At 37.0% G+C, this 19,664-nt stretch overlaps 1 protein-coding gene across 4 annotated transcripts in view; it reads left to right on the forward strand.

Moving 5' to 3' along the window:
* clocka (clock circadian regulator a) overlaps window positions 1–12,476 on the forward strand; it is an 81,998-nt gene extending 69,522 nt beyond the window's left edge. For 2 of the 4 annotated variants that reach the window (XM_067383659.1, XM_067383660.1), the window contains exons 17-24: window positions 286–430; window positions 537–637; window positions 826–915; window positions 3,850–4,008; window positions 4,085–4,324; window positions 4,864–5,048; window positions 6,639–6,912; window positions 10,105–12,476. In XM_067383659.1, the coding sequence (XP_067239760.1) occupies window positions 286–430; window positions 537–637; window positions 826–915; window positions 3,850–4,008; window positions 4,085–4,324; window positions 4,864–5,048; window positions 6,639–6,912; window positions 10,105–10,422 (1,512 nt within the window). In that variant the 3' untranslated portion in view covers window positions 10,423–12,476. The remainder of the gene's footprint in view (window positions 1–285; window positions 431–536; window positions 638–825; window positions 916–3,849; window positions 4,009–4,084; window positions 4,325–4,863; window positions 5,049–6,638; window positions 6,913–10,104) is intronic. The other 2 variants (XM_067383662.1, XM_067383663.1) reach the window with 2 other exon arrangements.
* Window positions 12,477–19,664: the final 7,188 nt, after the last annotated feature.

Raw genomic sequence — 19,664 nt, forward strand, 5'->3', positions numbered from 1 at the left:
TGGTGTAAATAGAATCTATCGCTATTTTCACCATGTGTAAATAGCATATCGCTAAGAAAATGCTGCTATTGTCACTTAGTGTAAATAGAATATATTGCTATTTTTACTTGCTGTAAATAGCATCTATTACTATTTGCACTTAGTGAAAATAGCCGCTGCCTAATAATAAACCTTTCCATTACCCTTTCTCCCCATAATTATTTTCTGTGATAATTAACATTATTCCACATATGTTGTTGATAGATCTTAACTTGCACTGAACAATCCTTTAACCTTGTTTCACAGTCTCAAGACTCAGGCTCTGAGTCCCAGTTGAACACCTCCAGCCTGAAGGAGGCCCTAGAGCGATTCGATCACAGCCGCACACCCTCCGCATCATCTCGGAGCTCCCGCAAGTCCTCCTCACACACCGCCGTCTCGGACCCCACGTGTACGTATTCCATACCAAAGAGAGATGATGGTTGTAAACAACACAGCCACTGCGTGTTAAGATGTTCAGTAGTGTGACTGACCTATGTATGCTTGTGTGTCTGTAGCCACACAGACAAAGCTGCAGACAGACCATAGCACACCACCCCGCCAATCAGTGTCAGCCATTGAGATGACATCACAGCGGAGGTCCTCCATTAGCAGTCAGGTTAGTACATGTCGTCATCATCAGTGAACTCTGTGAAATACAGTGGAGTCAATACACAAAACCTATTTTAACATGTAAATAAACTAAAATTTCGGATGAAAAAAGTAAAAAGAAAATGTAAACATACAATGAAATTGTCCACTCTTGTGTATGTGTGAGTTTTGAACCTGTGTGTCGTCCCTCTTCAGTCGATGAGTTCTCAGAACACAGGACAGACAATGGCCACATCTCTTGTGTCTCAGCCTCAGCAGCCTCAACCCCTTCAGCCCACTGTGCAGGTAATTCAACATCTGCACTGCATTCACTAGTATCACTTTTGCTAATTAGTGTTTGCTAGATGCGGGTCTTTCAGTGCCTGGTGCCACTAGAGAGAGCATGGTGGTCGATGTATGTACATATCTGATGAACCTTTGACACATGTAATCAATGAGGTGTTTGACATTCTTTGGTCGTCCACTGACCCAGAGAAAGAGACTGACTTAGCAGTTGTCATTTGAATGACTTTTCAATTACTTGAGTGTCTTTTCAACCTCACAATCATTTTTACAATAAACAGTGATAAAGACTGATAAATAATCACAGAAGTACTAGTATAAAAGATTATAGTTTGACTTTGCACACTAATGTCAGTGGTAATCACCATTAATCATTTACAATGTACATTTACCAAGTGTAATGTACTCTGCAATTAAAAAAAAAGAAAGAAAGAAAAGATATTCAAGATATATCAAGCAAGGATGTGTTAATTTAATCAAATGTGACTGAAGACATTTATAATGTTACAAAAGATTTCTGTTTCAAATAAATGTTGTTCTTTCGAAATTTCTATTCATCAAAGAATCTTGAAAACATATGTATCACGGTTTCCATAAAAATATTAATCAGCACAACTGTTTTCAACATTGATTCAGAAAACAGTTATTTTTAATTGAAATAATAATTTCACTATATTGCTTTTTTCCTGTATTTTTGATCAAATAAATGCAGCCTTGGTAAACATTTTAAACTTTGTAAACCATTATGTATTTTAAAAATATTATATATTTTAAAAGTATTAATGTCACGTGTGAGGCAAAATATATTTAAGATTATATATATATTAGGGGTGTAACAATACATCGATATAGATCGATACATCGATCTAATGTCTAACGATCCGATGCATCGATGCAATGCGTAAAAAATCGATACCTGTGGGCTAATTATAGAGGCACCTTTGTTTTAACACTCTCCACATTTTCACACAATATCAGTCTATGCATTATCGCCAACGCGTGCATTCTCATTTAAACTACTTTTCAGAACTTGTGAAAGACACTCGGGACAGTTGATGGAACTGTCACTGAAAGAATATGGTCAATAAACTGCCGCATAGGAGCGCCACGCTCTGTGACTCTGTGTTGCTTCAAGCGCATCATTCTGCACACGGGATCCACGCAAGTGCTTTGTGCCGCTCTGTATTAGAGCCTTTATAATAAATTTGCACAATGAAAGAATATTAATAGCCTATCTTGTTTTGTCCTACCTATAATATATTTTTGCTTCATTAAAAACCTGCGCTATACATTTAAAAGAAATGTCTTTTAATTATGTGTGTGTGTGTATTCCTTGTTTATCAGTTTTTTTGACATTACACATTTTAGCACAGAACTAAAATACTTTCTTGACAGTTGTCATGTCATAAGCTGTCAGATTACTGTGTGAATTGTTTATTTGTGGATGTCCCAATCAGGGTTCAGGATGTGAAATTTTGAAATGTTTGTTATATATTTTGGTTGCAGTTAAGAGCTAATAACAATTTAACTGGCTGAGTAAAATAGGCTCAAAATATCGAAATATTGATCGAATCGAATCGTATCATAATCATATCACAGAACTTTTTGAGGTATCGGAAAATATCGAATCGCTGGCTATGAGAATCTATATTGTATCAAATCGTGTTGTCCGATTTACACCCCAAATAAATAAATAAATAAATAAATAAATAAATAAATAAATAAATATTATTATTATATTATATTATATTATATTATATTATATTATATTATATTATATTATATTATATTATATTATATTATATTATATTATATTATATTATATTATATTGCCAAAAGTACTGGGACACCCCTCCAAATCATTGAATTCAGGTGTTCCAATCACTTCCATGGCCACAGGTGAATAAAATCAAGCACCTAGGCATGCAGATTGCTTCTAACATTTGTGAAAGAATGGGTCGCTCTCAGGAGTCAGTGAATTCAAGTGTGGTACCGTGATAGGTTGCCAGTGGCAACTTGCCACCTGTGCAATAAGTCCATTCATGAAATTTCCTCCCTACTAAATATTCCACAGTCAACTGTTAGTGGTATCATAACAAAGTGGAAGCAATTGGGAACAACAGCAACTCAGCCACGAAGTGGTAGGCAACATAAAATCACAGAGCGGGGTCAGCGCATGCCGAGGCGCACGGTGCGCAGAAGTCACCAACTTTCTGCAGAGTCAATAGCTACAGACCTCCAAACTTCATGTGGCCTTCAGATTAGCTCAAGAACAGTGTGTAGAGAGCTTCATGAAATGGGTTTCCAAGGCCGGGCAGCTGCATCCAAGCCTTACATCACCAAGTGCAATGCAAAGCGTTGGATGCAGTGATGTAAAGCATGCCGCTACTGGACTCTAGAGCAGTGGAGACGTGTCCTCTGGAGTGACGAATCACGCTTCTCTGTCTGGCAATCTGATGAATGAGTCTGGGTTTGGTGGTTGCCAGGAGAACGGTACTTGCCTGACTACATTGTGCCAAGTGTAAAGTTTGGTGGAGGGGGATTATGGTGTGGGGTTGTTTTTCAGGGGTTTGGCTTGGCCCCTTAGTTCCAGTGAAAAGAACTCTTAATGCTTCAACATACCAAGACATTTTGGACAATTTCAAGTTTGGGGATGGCCCCTTCCTGTTCCAACATAACTGCACACCAGTGCACAAAGCAAGGTCTATAAAGACATGGATGAGTTCATGTGCACGTAAAGGAAGGCATCCCAAACATTTTGGCAATATAGTGTATATATATATATATATATAATAAAATATAATGTATAAAACAAATCTGAATATTAGATATTTGCTAGTCTACTGAATAAGTTTTGAAGACCTGTATTGTGCTGGTAGTGTTAACTTTTGAGGCTTGTTGAAATTATTATACTTGGTGCTGTTCATTGTTTTGCAGCCAGTGATTCAGTTTTCCACACAGATGGATGCGATGCAGCATCTTAAGGAGCAACTGGAACAGCGAACACGCATGATTGAGGCCAACATCCAGAGACAACAAGAGGAACTGCGGCAAATCCAGGAGGAGCTGCAGAGGGTGCAAGGGCAGGGCTTACAGGTGAGAGCGTCCCCTAGCTTTTGTTTAAATGTGCGCACTCTGCCTCAAATTGACACCCTTATGTTCGGGTATGTAGATGTTCCTGCAGCCAGGAGGCGGGGGTCTCAACCTGGGCTCAGTACAGCTGACCCAGGGATCGTCCGTGCAGCCAGGGAGCGCTCTGTCCATGCAGGGGGCGGTGGTGCCGGCGGGGAGCCTGCAAAGCGGCCTGCAGTCTACACATACAGGGACACAACACACTGTCACACAGCATCCTCAGCAGGCACCGCCACAGCAACAGAACCTTCTCAGAGATCAGAGCTCCACCATAAATCAGGTGATAGAGAGTTACTAGTGCTGCCATTAACTAAAACTACAACAAATCTTTTTTGTTGATTTGAAATAAAGCTGAGATAAAATAAGATATAAATATTATATATATATTAGAAATGTTGTCTTGGCAAATAACTGAAATAAGTTGCCCTAACCATGAATAAATAACTAAAACTGCACTAAAACTAAATTAAACCTAAATGGTAATATGTAAATGAATGAAAATGACAAAAGCACATACCAAATATAATATACAAAAAATATTAATAAAAACTATAATAGTATATAAATATTTTATATATTTAGTGTTATTTATATATAAATAATACTAAAATAACAGTGCCGTATTACTATGTTCAGAGAAGTGAAATTGAGAAGTTTTGCTGAATTTTAACCTTATAAATCCAAAAATATCAGACGGATCTATAAATAAAGTCTGTGGTATGTTCAGATAAAACATCCTGCTATTAAATATGAATGTAAATATATATTAGATTGTGTGTAATCTAATATAAAGTCTTTCTATCTCTGTCTGTTTCTTAGCAGTCTCAGAGGTCGTCACACACATTACAGTCTCCTCAGGGAGCACTGCCTGCATCTTTGTACAATACCATGATGATCTCTCAGCCGACGCAGGCCAATGTTGTGCAGATCTCCACAAGCCTGGCCCAGAACAGCAGCCCCAGCGGAGCCGCGGTTGCCACCTTCTCACAAGACCGGCAGATACGGTACTTGTAGCACTATTACAAACACGCATTGAGACTATGATTCATTATAAATGTGAAGCGCACATAGTATGTGGTTAAATACGCACATTATTAGAATTGTAGACTAACTTCAGAGAGTAATTACACTCATGTATCCTCCATATATTACATACAGTATCTCACAAAAGTGAGTACACCCCTCACATTTTTGTAAATATATTATTATATTTTCATGTAACAACACTGAAGAAATGACACTTTGCTACAATGTAAAGTAGTGAGTGTACAGCTTGTATAACAGTGTACATTTGCTGTCTCCTCAAAATAACTCAACACAACCATTAATTTCTAAACCGCTGGCCACAAAAGTGAGTACACCCCTAAGTGAAAATGTCCAAATTGGGCCCAAAGTGTCAATATTTTGTGTGGCCACTATTATTTTCCAGCACTGCCTTAACCTTTTTGGGGATGGAGTTGACCAGATCTTCACAGGTCGCCACTGGAGTCCTCTTCCACTCCTCCAGAGCTGGTGGATGTTAGAGACCTTGTGCTCCTCCACTTTCCGTTTTAGGAAATGCTCAATAGGTCTGGAGACATGCTTGGCCAGTCCATCACCTTTACCCTCAGCTTCTTTAGCAAGGCAGTGGTCGTCTTGGAGGTGTGTTTGGGGTCGTTACTATGTTGGAATACTGCCCTGCGGCCCAGTCTCCAAAGGGAGGGGATCATGCTCTGCTCATTCATGGTTCTCTCTACGAACTGTAGCTCCCCAGTGCCAGCAGCACTCATGTAGTCCCAGACCATGACACTCCCATCACCATGCTTGACTGTAGGCAAGACACACTTGTCTTTGTACTCCTCACCTGGTTGTCGACACACGCTTGACACCATCTAAAACCAAATAAGGTTATCTTGGTCTCATCAGACCACAGGACATGGTTCCAGTAATCCATGTCCTTAGTCTGCTTGTCTTCAGCAAACTGTTTGCAGGCTTTCTTGTCATCTTTAGAAGAGGCTTCCTTCTGGGACGACAGCCATGCAGACCAATTTGATGCAGTGTGAGGCGTATGGTCTGAGCACTGACAGGCTGAACCCCCATCCCTTCAACCTCTGCAGCAATGCTGGCAGCACTCATACGTCTATTTCCCAAACACAACCTCTGGATATGACGCTGAGCATGTGCACTCAACTTCTTTGGTCGACCACGGCGAGGTCTGTCCTGAGTGGAACCTGTCCTGTTAAACCGCTGTATGGTCTTGGCCACCGTGCTGCAGCTCAGTTTCAGGATCTTGGCAATCATCTTATAGCCTACGCCTACCGCTGTGTGTTGTTATTTTGAGGGGGACAGCAAATTTACATTGTTATACAAGCTGTACACTCACTACTTTACATTGTAGCAAAGTGTCATTTCTTCAGTGTTGTGTGTGTGTATATATATATATATATATATATATATATATATATATATATATATATATATATATATATATATATATATATATATATATATATATATTCACTCTTGGGGACCCCTGACCATTTCACAGTACAACTGATCCCAACATTTAAACAGAAACTAAGCTAAATACTAACCTGTCCTCCTGCCTCACTCAGGTTCCCTGCTGCCCCACAGCTCCTCACTAAGCTAGTAACCGGCCCAATGGCGTGTGGTGCAGTCATGGTGCCTACCACCATGTTCATGGGGCAGGTGGTGACTGCGTTTGCCCCGCAGCAGGGCCAGGCTCAAACAATCAGCATCACCCAGCAGCCGTCCGCACAGACGCCAGAGCAGCAGGCTCAGACGCAGTCACAGACAGCTACAGGAACAACCCAACAGCAAGGACAGGCCCAGGCTCAGCTCGCCCAGCAGCAAACACAATTCCTACAGGTACCGCGCAGAGAACTGTGAACCTGAGAAGTCAGCATGTAGTGACAGTAGCATATTTTTGGTCAGCTTACTGATTTACTGATTAAAGGGATTTAATTCAGCCATAAATGTACATCATGTACTGTCATCATACTCACCCTCACTTTACAAAAAGTGAAACCTGGAAGAATGTGCTGGTTGTTTTTTTCCAGACAGTTGGGGTGAATGAGGACTAAAGCTTTAAAGCTTCAAAGTGAATACAAAAAAATGCTTCATGTGACACAGTCCAAGTCTTCAAGAGAGGAGTAGTGATGTCTGATCTGTGAAAAAGTCATTCTTTGAAGTCAGATCTATTTTAATGAACCTAATAATGTGGTTCACAAAAGCAGTGTGAAAGATTCTTTCACAAATCAGACAATGCTACTTTTCTCATTAAAGTCACCATGAAATCAAAATTATTAATGATTTGTCAGTGCACATCATTCTTTAAAAAAAAAAAAGAAGAAGAAAGACGTGCCCCTGTAATCTTTAATTAACTCTTTAAAAAGCCAGCACATTTTATGGCCCCCAGAATATTTTGTTATATGGATATCTGAACATACAATATATCAAAAGAAACAACTTTTAAACAACAAAAAACATTTTGTTCTAGCTTCATACTTTTATCAACACTTTGAATGTGGCTAAGTTTCGTTAAAAAGCAACATTTTGAACAAAAAGCTGAGAAAATAATTTGCTTGTCAACGACTATGTCCAGATCGGATTCAGAACTATAATCAAAACATATCAAGTAAATCACATCCATCAACACCCCCAAAGATTCACAGTCCTATACTACTTTGTGGGTTTGACATTTCAATTGTTAACATTTGGCAGTTTGATTCATATGCTGTTGAATGTTTGATGATCACGTTAGCTTACATCATGTACATTAGCAATGCTTCTATCGCTTGTTTTTTGGATCTGGAGATTCTGTATTAGAAGATGCAAAATAGTGCCCCCTACGGTATAACAGTGAAAAAAACATGGATTGCCGGAAAATTCTGTTGATGGCAGGGAAGTGTTTGGTCATAATTATAGGAAATTTTGTCAATGGCTAAAAATGTATAATTGACATCACTTCTCTGATGACATGCACCAACAACTGTCCATTTAGTTTCCACTTTCTATGATCCCATTCTGTATCAATTCAAGGATCAATTCCAGATTGACAAATGAATCAATTCCAAATGGACAAAATCAAGTCCTGTCCTTTTCTCGTTCGATCGTGAGCCATCACGTGTACTGTATGTATGTATGTCACGATGATGAAAGCGTGAACACAATTTCAGTTTCATACCGACTTGAATGACCTAAATCTCTGTCTGTTCCACACATATATGGCTTAAATGACTCTTGAAGGCTAGGAATACAGAAAACAAGTTCAGTAGACTACTTTTATAGTCTTCATTTTAAAAAGTTATGAAAATTTATGTAAGAGCTATTTCTTAAGATAAGCATGTTTTCTTATATATTTAGCTGAAACAGACTTCCTGCCTTTAACTGCTGTAAGTTACTAGAATTGCAGCTTAGAACACACACATATACAGGGCTAGGATTATTATATAATTAGATTTAGTAAGAATATAGTAAGTTATAATATTTTTAAGTGTTATTACATTTGTAATAATTTGTTGTGATAAATTGTATATTATTCCTGTGATGGCAAAGCTGAATTTTAAGTGATTTTTTTTTTTTTTTTTTTCAGTTTCACATGATCCTTCATAAATCATTAATATGCTGTAATCAATGCTGACAAAAGTTGTGCTGCTTAATATTTTTGTGGAAACGGTGATCAAATAATCTTTTTTTACATTTTTTTTTATTATTATTTGTTGAATAGAATCTTCAAAAGAATTTATAAATGTCTTTTATTTGACTTTTGATCAATTTAATGCACTAAAAATAAAAGTATTATTTTTTTTATTTAAATCTTACTGACCCAAACTTTTGACCAGTAGTGTATATATTTAAATTTGCATGTAATTGAAATGCACAGTAAACTCATTTACTCGTACCATACATCAACATTTGCAAAATTGCAAACTAGCATATAACAGGGTACTTAAATGTAGTTGAAAATAACATCTTGCAGCATAATTTTGGTTAAAACTACCAGATTTAATGCAATTTTTACCCTGACATTCACACAGCACACTACTTACTGCAGGGCAATTTAGGCCACACACCCTGCATGAGCTGTGCATTCCCCCAGTCCCTAACATGCACATTTGATCAAAAATACAGAATTTTTTATTTATTTTTTTAATATAACCACAATTTAATCAATTTTTAATGGTTTTCTATTTTAAAATACATTAAAATATAATTTATTTCTGTGATGGCAAAGCTGAATTTTCAGCATCATTCCTCCAGTCTTCAGTGTCACATGATCCTTCAGAAATCATTCTAATATGCTAATTTGATACTCAGTTATCAATGTTGGAAACAGTTGTGCTGCTTAATATTTTTTTATAACCTGTGATACTTTTTTCAGGATTCTTGATGAATAAAAATTTTAATAACAGCATTAATTTAAAATATATATATATATATATATATATTTTTTTTTTTTTTTAAAGAAAGCAATACTTTTATTCAGCAAGGATGTGTGAAAATGATAAAAGGTTATATTAAAGTGATATTGTTAGAAAAGATTTTAAATAAATGCTGTTCTTTTTAACTTTTTATTCATCAATGAATCCCGAAAAAAGTATTACAGGTTCCAAAAAAATATTAAGCAGCACAACTGTTTCCAACATTGACAATAACTGAGTATCAAATCAGCATATTAGAATGATTTCTGAAGGATCATGTGACACTGAAATAAATAAAACACAACAATTGCTGCAATGAAAATATTTATATTACATATTTAATGAATTAGAATTTTTTGCGAAAAAGAAATTTCATGTTATGACCAAACAAAATGTTTATATATATTTTGTATATGATACATTTTATATAAATATTATACATTTATATAAATTTCCCAAAATGTCCAATTCATTTTCATAAATTCCTGTTAAGTTTCCAAAGTGGAATATTTCCAGAATTCTTGATCATGTATTGATTATCGGCCGTGACACGAAAAAAATAATTATTATCCTATTGTTATCAATAGGATTTCAATATCGCTATATGAATATTTATGTTGCGCATTTCCTCCCGCAGGCCCCTCGGCTTTTACACGGCAACCAGTCTGCCCAGCTGATCCTTCAGGCAGCGTTTCCTCTGCAGCAGCAAGGCACCTTTGCAACTGCAACACAACAGCAGCAGCAACTGCAACAGCAGCAACAACAGCTGCAGCAGCAGCATCAACAACAACAGCAACAGCTGCAACAACAACATCAACAACAGCAGCAGCAGCTGCAGCAACAACAACAGCAGCAGCTACAGCAGCAACAACAGCAGCAACAGCAGCTACAGCAGCAACTGGCAGCTCATCGCTCAGACAGCATGACGGACCGGTCCAATGCACCACCTCAGTAGCTGACAACACATCAGAGACGCAACCAAATCTCCACTGAGCAGTCTTGCAAGCTAGGGGCCTTCTGAGGGGAATGTTTCAAGCTAAAAAAAAAAAGCAGTATTTGTACTGTACCCTCTCAGATACCCTTCCACTGCTTATAGGTGAAGGGCCAGACCTAATCGGGTGTCGTTTTTCGCCCCATGCCCTCTTCGACCTATAGGTAGTTGATCAACGGCTGCTTGCACTGAATTCTGGGAGAGGTCCGACCACGAACGCCGAACTTTCTGCTGCCTGGCAAGGGAGTTTTCCGCAAACTGTCACCATCACATCCCCCTTTGTCTCGTACGCCCAGTGTGTGCCGTCATCCCTCTTTCACAGGTTAATTTATGCAGATTGAGACTTCAGAGAAGTCCCGCAGGACAAAAAAAGCACCTCTCTCTTTCTTTCTGCCTCTCTTTCTCTTCCTCTTTCCTCCTCATTTTACTTGTCGAAGTAATTATGGGTCAGAAAATATTTTTAAGAATGTCGTGTGGATTCCACTTTTATTGTACAGTTCACCTGTAAAATAATGTGTAAATATATGGACAAAAGGAAAGAGAAACTAATATTTTATATGATGCATGAGATGAAAAGCGTAGTCTGTTATTTGTAGCTTTGAATATACTTTTTTTTCTAATATTCAAAGGAAAAAAAGCAAAACTTAATACACATAATGGCTGATCTCTTCACAGACTTCCTTTTTCCAGTGGGATAGGGGTGAGTGTGTGTGTGTGTATGTGCTTGCGCACGTGTTCGTACGTATGTGTGTCTGCCAAGCAGGCGATGCTGGATCCACAGATTGTGTCACAGTTGGTTTAAAAACGGCCTTCATATTTTAGTAAAACTGTTAAAGGAACAGGCAATCTTTAGATGTTTTGCATCTTGTTATGCAGTGACACCTTAGTAATTTCAAAAATATAGATATAAATATTTTAGAGAGATGTTTTACATTTGTAAATACTTTAAAGAGAAGGCTTCAGATTTAGTATTTCTTGCAGTTAGGCAAAAATATAGAAATGGTGCTTCGACTGTTTAGCGCAGAATCATTACAGCTGGAAATGTCCTCACGACTTTCGCTATTATGATAGTTACGGTATTCTGCTAAACTGGAACTGATGCTTAAAAAAAGCAGGGTTATGATGAGGAAAAATATATTCATTTTAAACAATACAGGTAAATTAGCTTAAGGCTAAGCTTCCTTTAGTTTTACATGGTTGTTTACACTGTTATACAGTGTTTTCGGTATGGTTCACTAAGTAGGTTTGAATAACCAGAAATATAAACAACAAAACCTGTTAATCATTTAGAGATTATCACATATTTGCACAGCTTTAATGCAGGAGTACTTTCACTTGCCTTTCTCCGGTTTCCGCTCATCGTCAAACGATGATATTTCAGTGATAACGACTTGACTTCGCAAACTTCTTCCACTCCCATAGACACTCTTGAAAGGCAGGAATGTATAGGTTCACTAGTACCTCTGTAACGCTGACAAAGTCACTAGCAATGTCTAGCTCTTAGCCCAAAGCACAGAACACAAGCCTAGTGTTGACAATCTGACTCTGTTTATTGACAGTTAAAATATGCCAGATTATAGTAGATTAATTTGATATTTAAACTGATTAACTGTGTCTTCAGGATTATTTATGCTTGTTTGACAAGACACACACTGTAAAATGTAATACGCTCTGTCGACTCAATAAAATTGAGGCAACAGATTACAAGCAATACTATTAATTATATTCAACATATAAAAATTGAGTTAGAATTAATCAAATTCCTTAAAAGTCAACCGTTTAAAATGAGTAAAATTAGCACCATTACAATAACCTCAAACTGACATAAAAAGCAAATTGTCAAACTAAACTGAATGAAACACTGATAACCATAATGGTGACCAAACATTTTCAATAATGTCAACATCTAAAACCTCTGTTAATTCATGTGTTTCTCTTTCCATCAGTGATTCTGCGTATTATCATCAGGTGTCTTCTACGGTGGCCCAGTAGTGCACAACACAACAAAATTATAAAAGCAAACATAAGTTCACAACACAACAAAATAAAGCCACAACACAACAGAAATGCTCCCGACCACTTGGGGGCTCTCAGAGCTCGTTAATATTAGTATTCCTTGTCAATGTTCTATAAAGTCGACAGTCTTACAAAGATATCAATACCATGATTAGTTTTAAGTATGTAAATGTTGTATATCGACATGAAATATTAATTCAAAATCACTTTAGTTTCATATTTATATTTATAATATAAATATTATTAAATATATTAAATATTTCATATTTATCGCACAATAGTTTCATATTTATACCTGTGAATGATTTGACGCGCTACCACGGATGAAGGGAACGTCTGACAATTCCACCAAGTGGTTAAAACGTATAATTTGTATTCATTACAATGACTTTGTTTAACATTTAAAAACAGACATGTTCAAAATCCAAAGCTTGTTACTTCCTGTTGGTACGACTGACAAGCTTTGTAATTTGAACATGTCTGTTTTTAAATGTTAAAAGTAATTTTAATGAATACAGATTATACGTTTTAACCACTTGGTGGAATTGTCAGACGTTCCCTTCATCATTCGCCGTGGTAGCGCGTCAAATTATTCACAGGTATAAAATATGAAGCTATTGTGCACTCAAGTGATTTTGAGTTAATATTTCATGTCGATATACAGTGGTTATATACTGTTGAAACTAATTGTGGTATTCATATCACTGCCGACTCTATAAAACATTGGAAAGGAATACTAACAATACCGAGCTCTGAGAGCCCCCTAGTGGTCGGGAGCATTTCCGTTGTGTTTTGGGGGGTTTATTCCGTTGTGTTGTGGCTTTATTTCGTTGTGTTGTGGTTTAATTTCGTTGTGTTGTGGCTCGATTTCGTTGTGTTGTGGCTTTATTCCGTTGTGTTGTGAACTTATGTTTGCTTTTTTAATTTAGTTGTGTTGTGCACTACTGGGCCACCGTAGTCTTCAATGCTGTCTGTTATTCAGATATCTTTGTTTAAATTTTACTTTAAATAGTTGACATTTAATGAATTAATTTGAATAATTCCATCTCAATTCTATTTGTTGAATTTAATTAATGATATTGCTTGTAATCTGTTGCCAAAATTTTATGGAGTAGATATAGCGTATTACTTTTTACAGCGCATTCCTTGCTAGAATTGCAGTTTCCTCAAAGTTGCTCGTCAGACATTGTTAGCAGTTATGAATGTTCAAAAGTAATAGTTATGTTTTCCTGCAATTAAATGGGTCAACATAAATTAAAATCATATAAATAAATAATAAACTTATAATATGTTTAAATTATCACACACACAGAAATTTATTTATACACTTTTTATTTTTTAATATACCTTAAACATTTAAATGTTTTTTGGTCTAACTTTATCGTCTTTAACTACTATTTACTAATATTTAAATAAATCGACACAAAGCACTTATTTGTACATAGTAGTTAAATGCATCTAATATAAACTGTGGCCATTTAATATTATAAAAGCTGAGAGTAGCAGTTTTGTATTTGATGTATTGGTCTTGTGAGACAAGACTGTGTTATTGTTTTAACTATTATTCTAATCGTCACATTTTAGTGCACTAATGAGCAATATTGCCTTTTCAGGTCACTACAAATAGTCATTTCAATATTTTCAATATCAGACCTCACCATATATGAAAGTGCCAGTCTGAATGTTCGGTTTGTGCGGGATGTTGAAGCCTCCCACCCGGAGTGCTGGTCCAATCGCAGTTCATGTTGCAGTAATCCACCCAATAGCAGAATAACCCAAGTGGTCTATGATAATGCAGTATGTAATCTAACTCATAATTTTGTTCTTTACCCTTCAAGTCGCACCTATAGTATATGACTGTCATTAATGTGTTGGTTATGGTTTCTGTGGTCATGTAGAAGTAATGGATGGCTGTACATTTCAGTGCCACAGATATTGTGACCGAACAGCATGGATAGAATGAGCAAGGCAAGATTACTGATTGAATGTAACTGTCACTTAGCTTTATAGTAACTTTTAAAGAGGAATATATTAAAAAAAATAGATGCTCTTATTTTTCTACAGCAAGATCAGAACAGAGAATTTATGCAGATAGGCTATAGATGATGTATAAAACAACTGTTATACACCTTTTGCTAGGAAAGGAACAGAATATCAAGCTTACTCCACATTGTAACCTCAAATGAAGGATTTAAACAAACTGTGACACACTGGAGGACCAGTTGAACTTTCTCCCCACAATGCAGTTGGATTCAGGAAGTGGTTATTTTAAGGTCTTTGTCTGAGTAAGAGAGGTCATTGATTTATGCTACAGACTCCTACTTATGTTTTGGAGTATTTGAAGGTAATTCATTTAAAAAAAGAAAATAAAAAAAGTCTTGCTTAAAAGTAAGACGACCAGTCTGGGTCACAAATGGCCTTCTGATTCATAGTGCATCCTCTCGCACTGGCATCAGATGTCAGTTGTTGACACAAGCGATGATGTTTTGGAGTACAAGGGGTTGTTTTTTTTCTGTTTTCTGCACTGATTTGTATTATGTCAGCCCTAAGGTAACAGAGAAATGCTACGGCTTCCTCAGGTTGGTTCAGAATAATCAAACCGACATCAATCTTCCCCCCCTTCTTTCTCTTCCTCACTTAATCTTGTGATAGTGACCTATTCAATAACACACATTCTTCTGCATTTACCATGAAGAACCACAAAAAAAAAACAAAAAAAACCAAAAAAAAAACCAGGATCTGTCATAATGGTTGCCCTCTATGTATCTCTGGATTGTCTGTGGTGCTCAATGCAACTTCATGTCAGCTGGCGTTTAGTAATTAACCCAAAGAGTTGTGAGGAAAGATGAGAGAACATGCCGAAATCCTGTTAAATTTGCTTTTGAAACATTAAAAAGCGGCCAGTGGAAAAGGAGGTGGTGAACCATGTTAATTGTTCTGTAGTTCTGATGTACGCACTAGAAGTTCTGAATGTCTATCAGTGTTCTCTTGCTATCATTTAATCTTTGTACGTGTGATGTTCTTTGCAGAGCACTCGTGTTTGGCTCATGAAATCTATCTGGTCAGTACACGTTAATACAGAGGAAATATAACAAATTATTTAAATATACCTATAAATAGGTTTAAACTTTCACCATTTGTTAGATTTCAGAGCTCCATCAGGGGGTACCAGAGCATAGCTCTGTTTTCCTAAACTCAATCTTTTTTTAAAAGAGAAATCTGTAATATCAGAAAACAGTGTGCTGTACTGGGTTCATTTTGTGAGCCAGGCCATTCTTACATTTAACAAAGAAATAATGGAACCTTTTTAAACAAACAGTGCCGTTTACTCCCCTTATTCAATTTTGAAAATAAAACTATTTAAAAAAAAAAAAAAGCATTGTCTTGACTGTTTTATTACTTTCTTTTCGGCATGATAGTTTTCTTCTAGGTAAGTTTCATAAGGTTTAGGGGCTTTTCCTGTGAATCTTTTTTTTCAGGTCACATTACCCCAGTAGGTGGCGACAAGTGATTCTTTTGTCAATGAATCATCAACTCAACCGATTCGTTTAAAAACCTTATTTATTCATTCCGGAATCTGGATACTGTGTTCCTCTGAGACAACGGTTGATGCTTCTTTGGCTTCGTTTGAAACAGTTTTTATGTTGGGACAACAGACCAATTAACAACGTATTTAAAATGTAAGTTACTCAATATTAACTCCTTGTTTGCTGAACTGTTGTATAAAAGCAATAATCACATCTGCAATAGTAATTACGGCCTCAAGCCTACCTCCGAATCACAGTGGTCCAGTTGAGTTCAGTTTATGATGCTAAAGGGACAATTTTGCTAAATTGTGGGTACCACTTATAAATCTACTATATACATGTTTTGGACACAATTGTAAACGTTCCCGAAAGTTCCACCGTTACACCACAGTAATTCTCTCATTTACACCTTAAAGGGTTAGTTCACCCAAAAATGAAAATTCTGTCATTTATTACTCACCCTCATGCCGTTCCACACCCGTAAGACCTTCGTTAATCTTTGGAATGCAAATTAAGATATGGTTGTTGAAATTCAATGACTCAGTGAGGCCTCCGTAGTCAGCAATGACATTTCCTTTCTCAAGATCCATTAATGTACTAAAAACATATTTAAATCACTTCATGTGAGTACAGTGGTTCAATATTAATATTATAAAGCGACGAGAATATTTTTGGTGCGGCAAAAAAACAAAATAACGACTTATTTACTGATGGCCGATTTCAAAACACTTCTTCAGGAAACTTCGGAAGCATTATGAATCAGTGTATTGAATCATGATTCGGATCACGTGTCAAACCGCCTGCTGAAATTACGTGACTTTGGCGCTCCGAACTGCTGATTCGACACGCTGATTCGTTGTGCTCCGATGCTTCATGAAGCAGTGTTTTGAAGTCGGCCATCACTATATAAGTCGTTATTCAGTTTTTTTTGGCGCACCAAAAATATTTTTGTCACTTTATAATATTAATATTGAACCACTGTACTCACATGAACTGATTTCATGATTTTATGTTTTTAGTACCTTTATGGATCTTGAGAGAGGAAATGTCATTGCTCCCTATGCAGGCCACATGGAGCCATCGGATTTCATCAAAAATATCTTAATTTGTGTTCCGAAGATTAACAAAGGTCTTACGGGTGTGGAACTGCATGAGGGTGAGTAATAAATGACATAATTTTCATTTTTGGGTGAACTAACCCTTTAACTAGGCCTATACAATGTAAACACCCCGATATGTAGGCTATAAATAATAATAAACCAAACAATTACTCTCAAAATGAACCTAAAATGCGAAATAAGCCCAATCAGGGATAGTAAAGATCAGTGGCGTAACTTTGACACGAGTGTGTGTGTGAGAAGATCGCTGCGTTTCAGTTCAAGTGTGTTAAATGCACTTATCTATCATGTATAGGTATTGGTGTTCTGATATTTGTTTTGTTTTTGTAATGTAATGTTTTTTTAAGTCATTTTATTGTACTATATTTAATGTACAGTGTGCGGTTTGTTACACTATATTGACACCCCTCCAAATCATTGAATTCAGGTGTTCCAATCACTTCCATGGCCACAGGTGAATAAAATCAACCTAGGCATGCAGATTGCTACTACAAACAAAGAATGGGTTGCTCTCAGGATCTCAGAAAATTCAAGTGTGAAATTTCCTCACTACTAAATATTCCAAGGTCAACTGTAAGTGCTATCATAACAAAGTGGAAGCAATTGGGAACAACAGCAACTCAGCCAAGAAGTGGTAGGCAATGTAAAATCACAGAGTGGGGTCAGCGCATGCCGAGGCACACAGTGTGCAGAAGTTGCCAACTTTCTGCAGAGTCAATAGCTACAGACCTCCAAACTTCATGTGGCCTTCAGATTAGCTCAAGAACAGTGTGTAGAGAGCTTCATGAAATGGGTTTCGATGGCCGACAGCTGCATCCAAGCCTTACATCGCCAAGTGCAATGCAAAGCGTTGGATGCAGTGGTGTAAAGCACGCCGCCACTGGACTCTAGAACAGTGGAGACGTGTTCTCTGGAGTGACGAATCACCCTTCTCTGTCCGGCAATCCGATGGATGAGTCTGGGTTTGGCGGTTGCCAGGAGAACGGTACTGCATTGTGCCAAATGTAAAGTTTGGTGGAGGGGGGATCATGGCGTGGGGTTGTTTTTCAGGGGTTGGGCCTGGCCCCTTAGTTCCAGTGAAAGGATCTCTTAATGCTTCAGCATACCAAGACATTTTGGACAATTTCATGAAGACATGGATAAGCGAGTTTGGTGTGGAGGAACTTGACTGGCCTGCACAGAGTCCTGACCTCAACTCAATAGAACACCTTTGGAATGAATTAGAGCGGAGACTGCGAGCCAGGCCTTCTCGTCCAACATCACTGCCAGACCTCACAGATGCGCTTCTAGAAGAATGGTCAAAAATTCCTATAAACACACACTCAAACCTTATGGAAAGCCTTGTGGAAAGAGTTGAAGCTGTTATAGCTGCAAAGGGTGGGACAACTCCATATTAAACTCTGCGGATTAAGAATGGGATGTCATTAAAGTTCATGTGCACATAAAGGCAGGCGTCCCAAAACTTTGGCAATATAGTGTATTTGCAGTGGTTACTCTTTACTATTTTTTATGTTTTTTTTTTTTTTATGGTGAATTGTATTAAATTAATAGTAAACCACAAATATCACAATTAATAATTATAATAGAATTTGAAACCCACAATTAAAAAACAAAAACATACAAAAATGTATTGTCCTGTTTTTTTTAAATAATAGACAATAACAAGTGAGATTTTAAGAACATTTTGACCACTGACTGAACTGTGAATATCAAGCTAAACTTTGTGGAAACATAGCACAAGCACACTTTTCAGTCAAATCATTTACGTTTTTTAGGTTTCAACATATGAAGCAATAGATAGTCTATATTGTTCAAAATAAGACAAAATAACGTTGTGTTTGTCAAAGACAGTGGTGTTAGGACACCTGTGTGAAGTTGATGGCCATGAATAGTGACTTTACAGTTAGTTAAAAGGGGGCTCAAAAAAGCAAATTTAGTTCAGGGAAAAGCTTGCCACATGGTTTGATATTTTGCATCTAATGCAAAGAAATTCATACAATTGTACATATGACTTAGGTGTCAAAAAACAATGAGACCAAATTTGTTAACATCTCAGGAAAATGTGCTTCATAACCTTATTACATCTACACAGGTTATTACATCTGCTCCTTGGTTTAAATTGTTCATATTGTTTAAAGGTGCCCTCGAATGAAAAATTTAATTTATCTTGGCATAGTTAAATAACTAGAGTTCAGTACATGGAAATGACATACAGTGAGTCTCAAACTCCATTGTTTCCTCCTCCTTATATAAATCTCATTTGTTTAAAAGACCTCCGAAGAACAGGTGAATCTCAACATAACACAAACTGTTACGTAACAGTCGGGGTGTACGCCCCAATATTTGCATATGCCAGCCCATGTTCCCAACATTATGAAAGGCATTAGACATTAGACAAGGGCAGAACGTCTGGATGTGCAGAGCTGACTCAACAGACAAGGACAACAGCGAAAAATGGCAGATGGAGCAATAATAACTGACATGATCCATGATATCATATTTTTAGTGATATTTGTAAATTGTCTTTCTAAATGTTTCGTTAGCA

This window comes from Chanodichthys erythropterus, chromosome 4, assembly GCF_024489055.1.
Source record: "Chanodichthys erythropterus isolate Z2021 chromosome 4, ASM2448905v1, whole genome shotgun sequence".
Lineage (NCBI taxonomy): Eukaryota > Metazoa > Chordata > Actinopteri > Cypriniformes > Xenocyprididae > Chanodichthys > Chanodichthys erythropterus.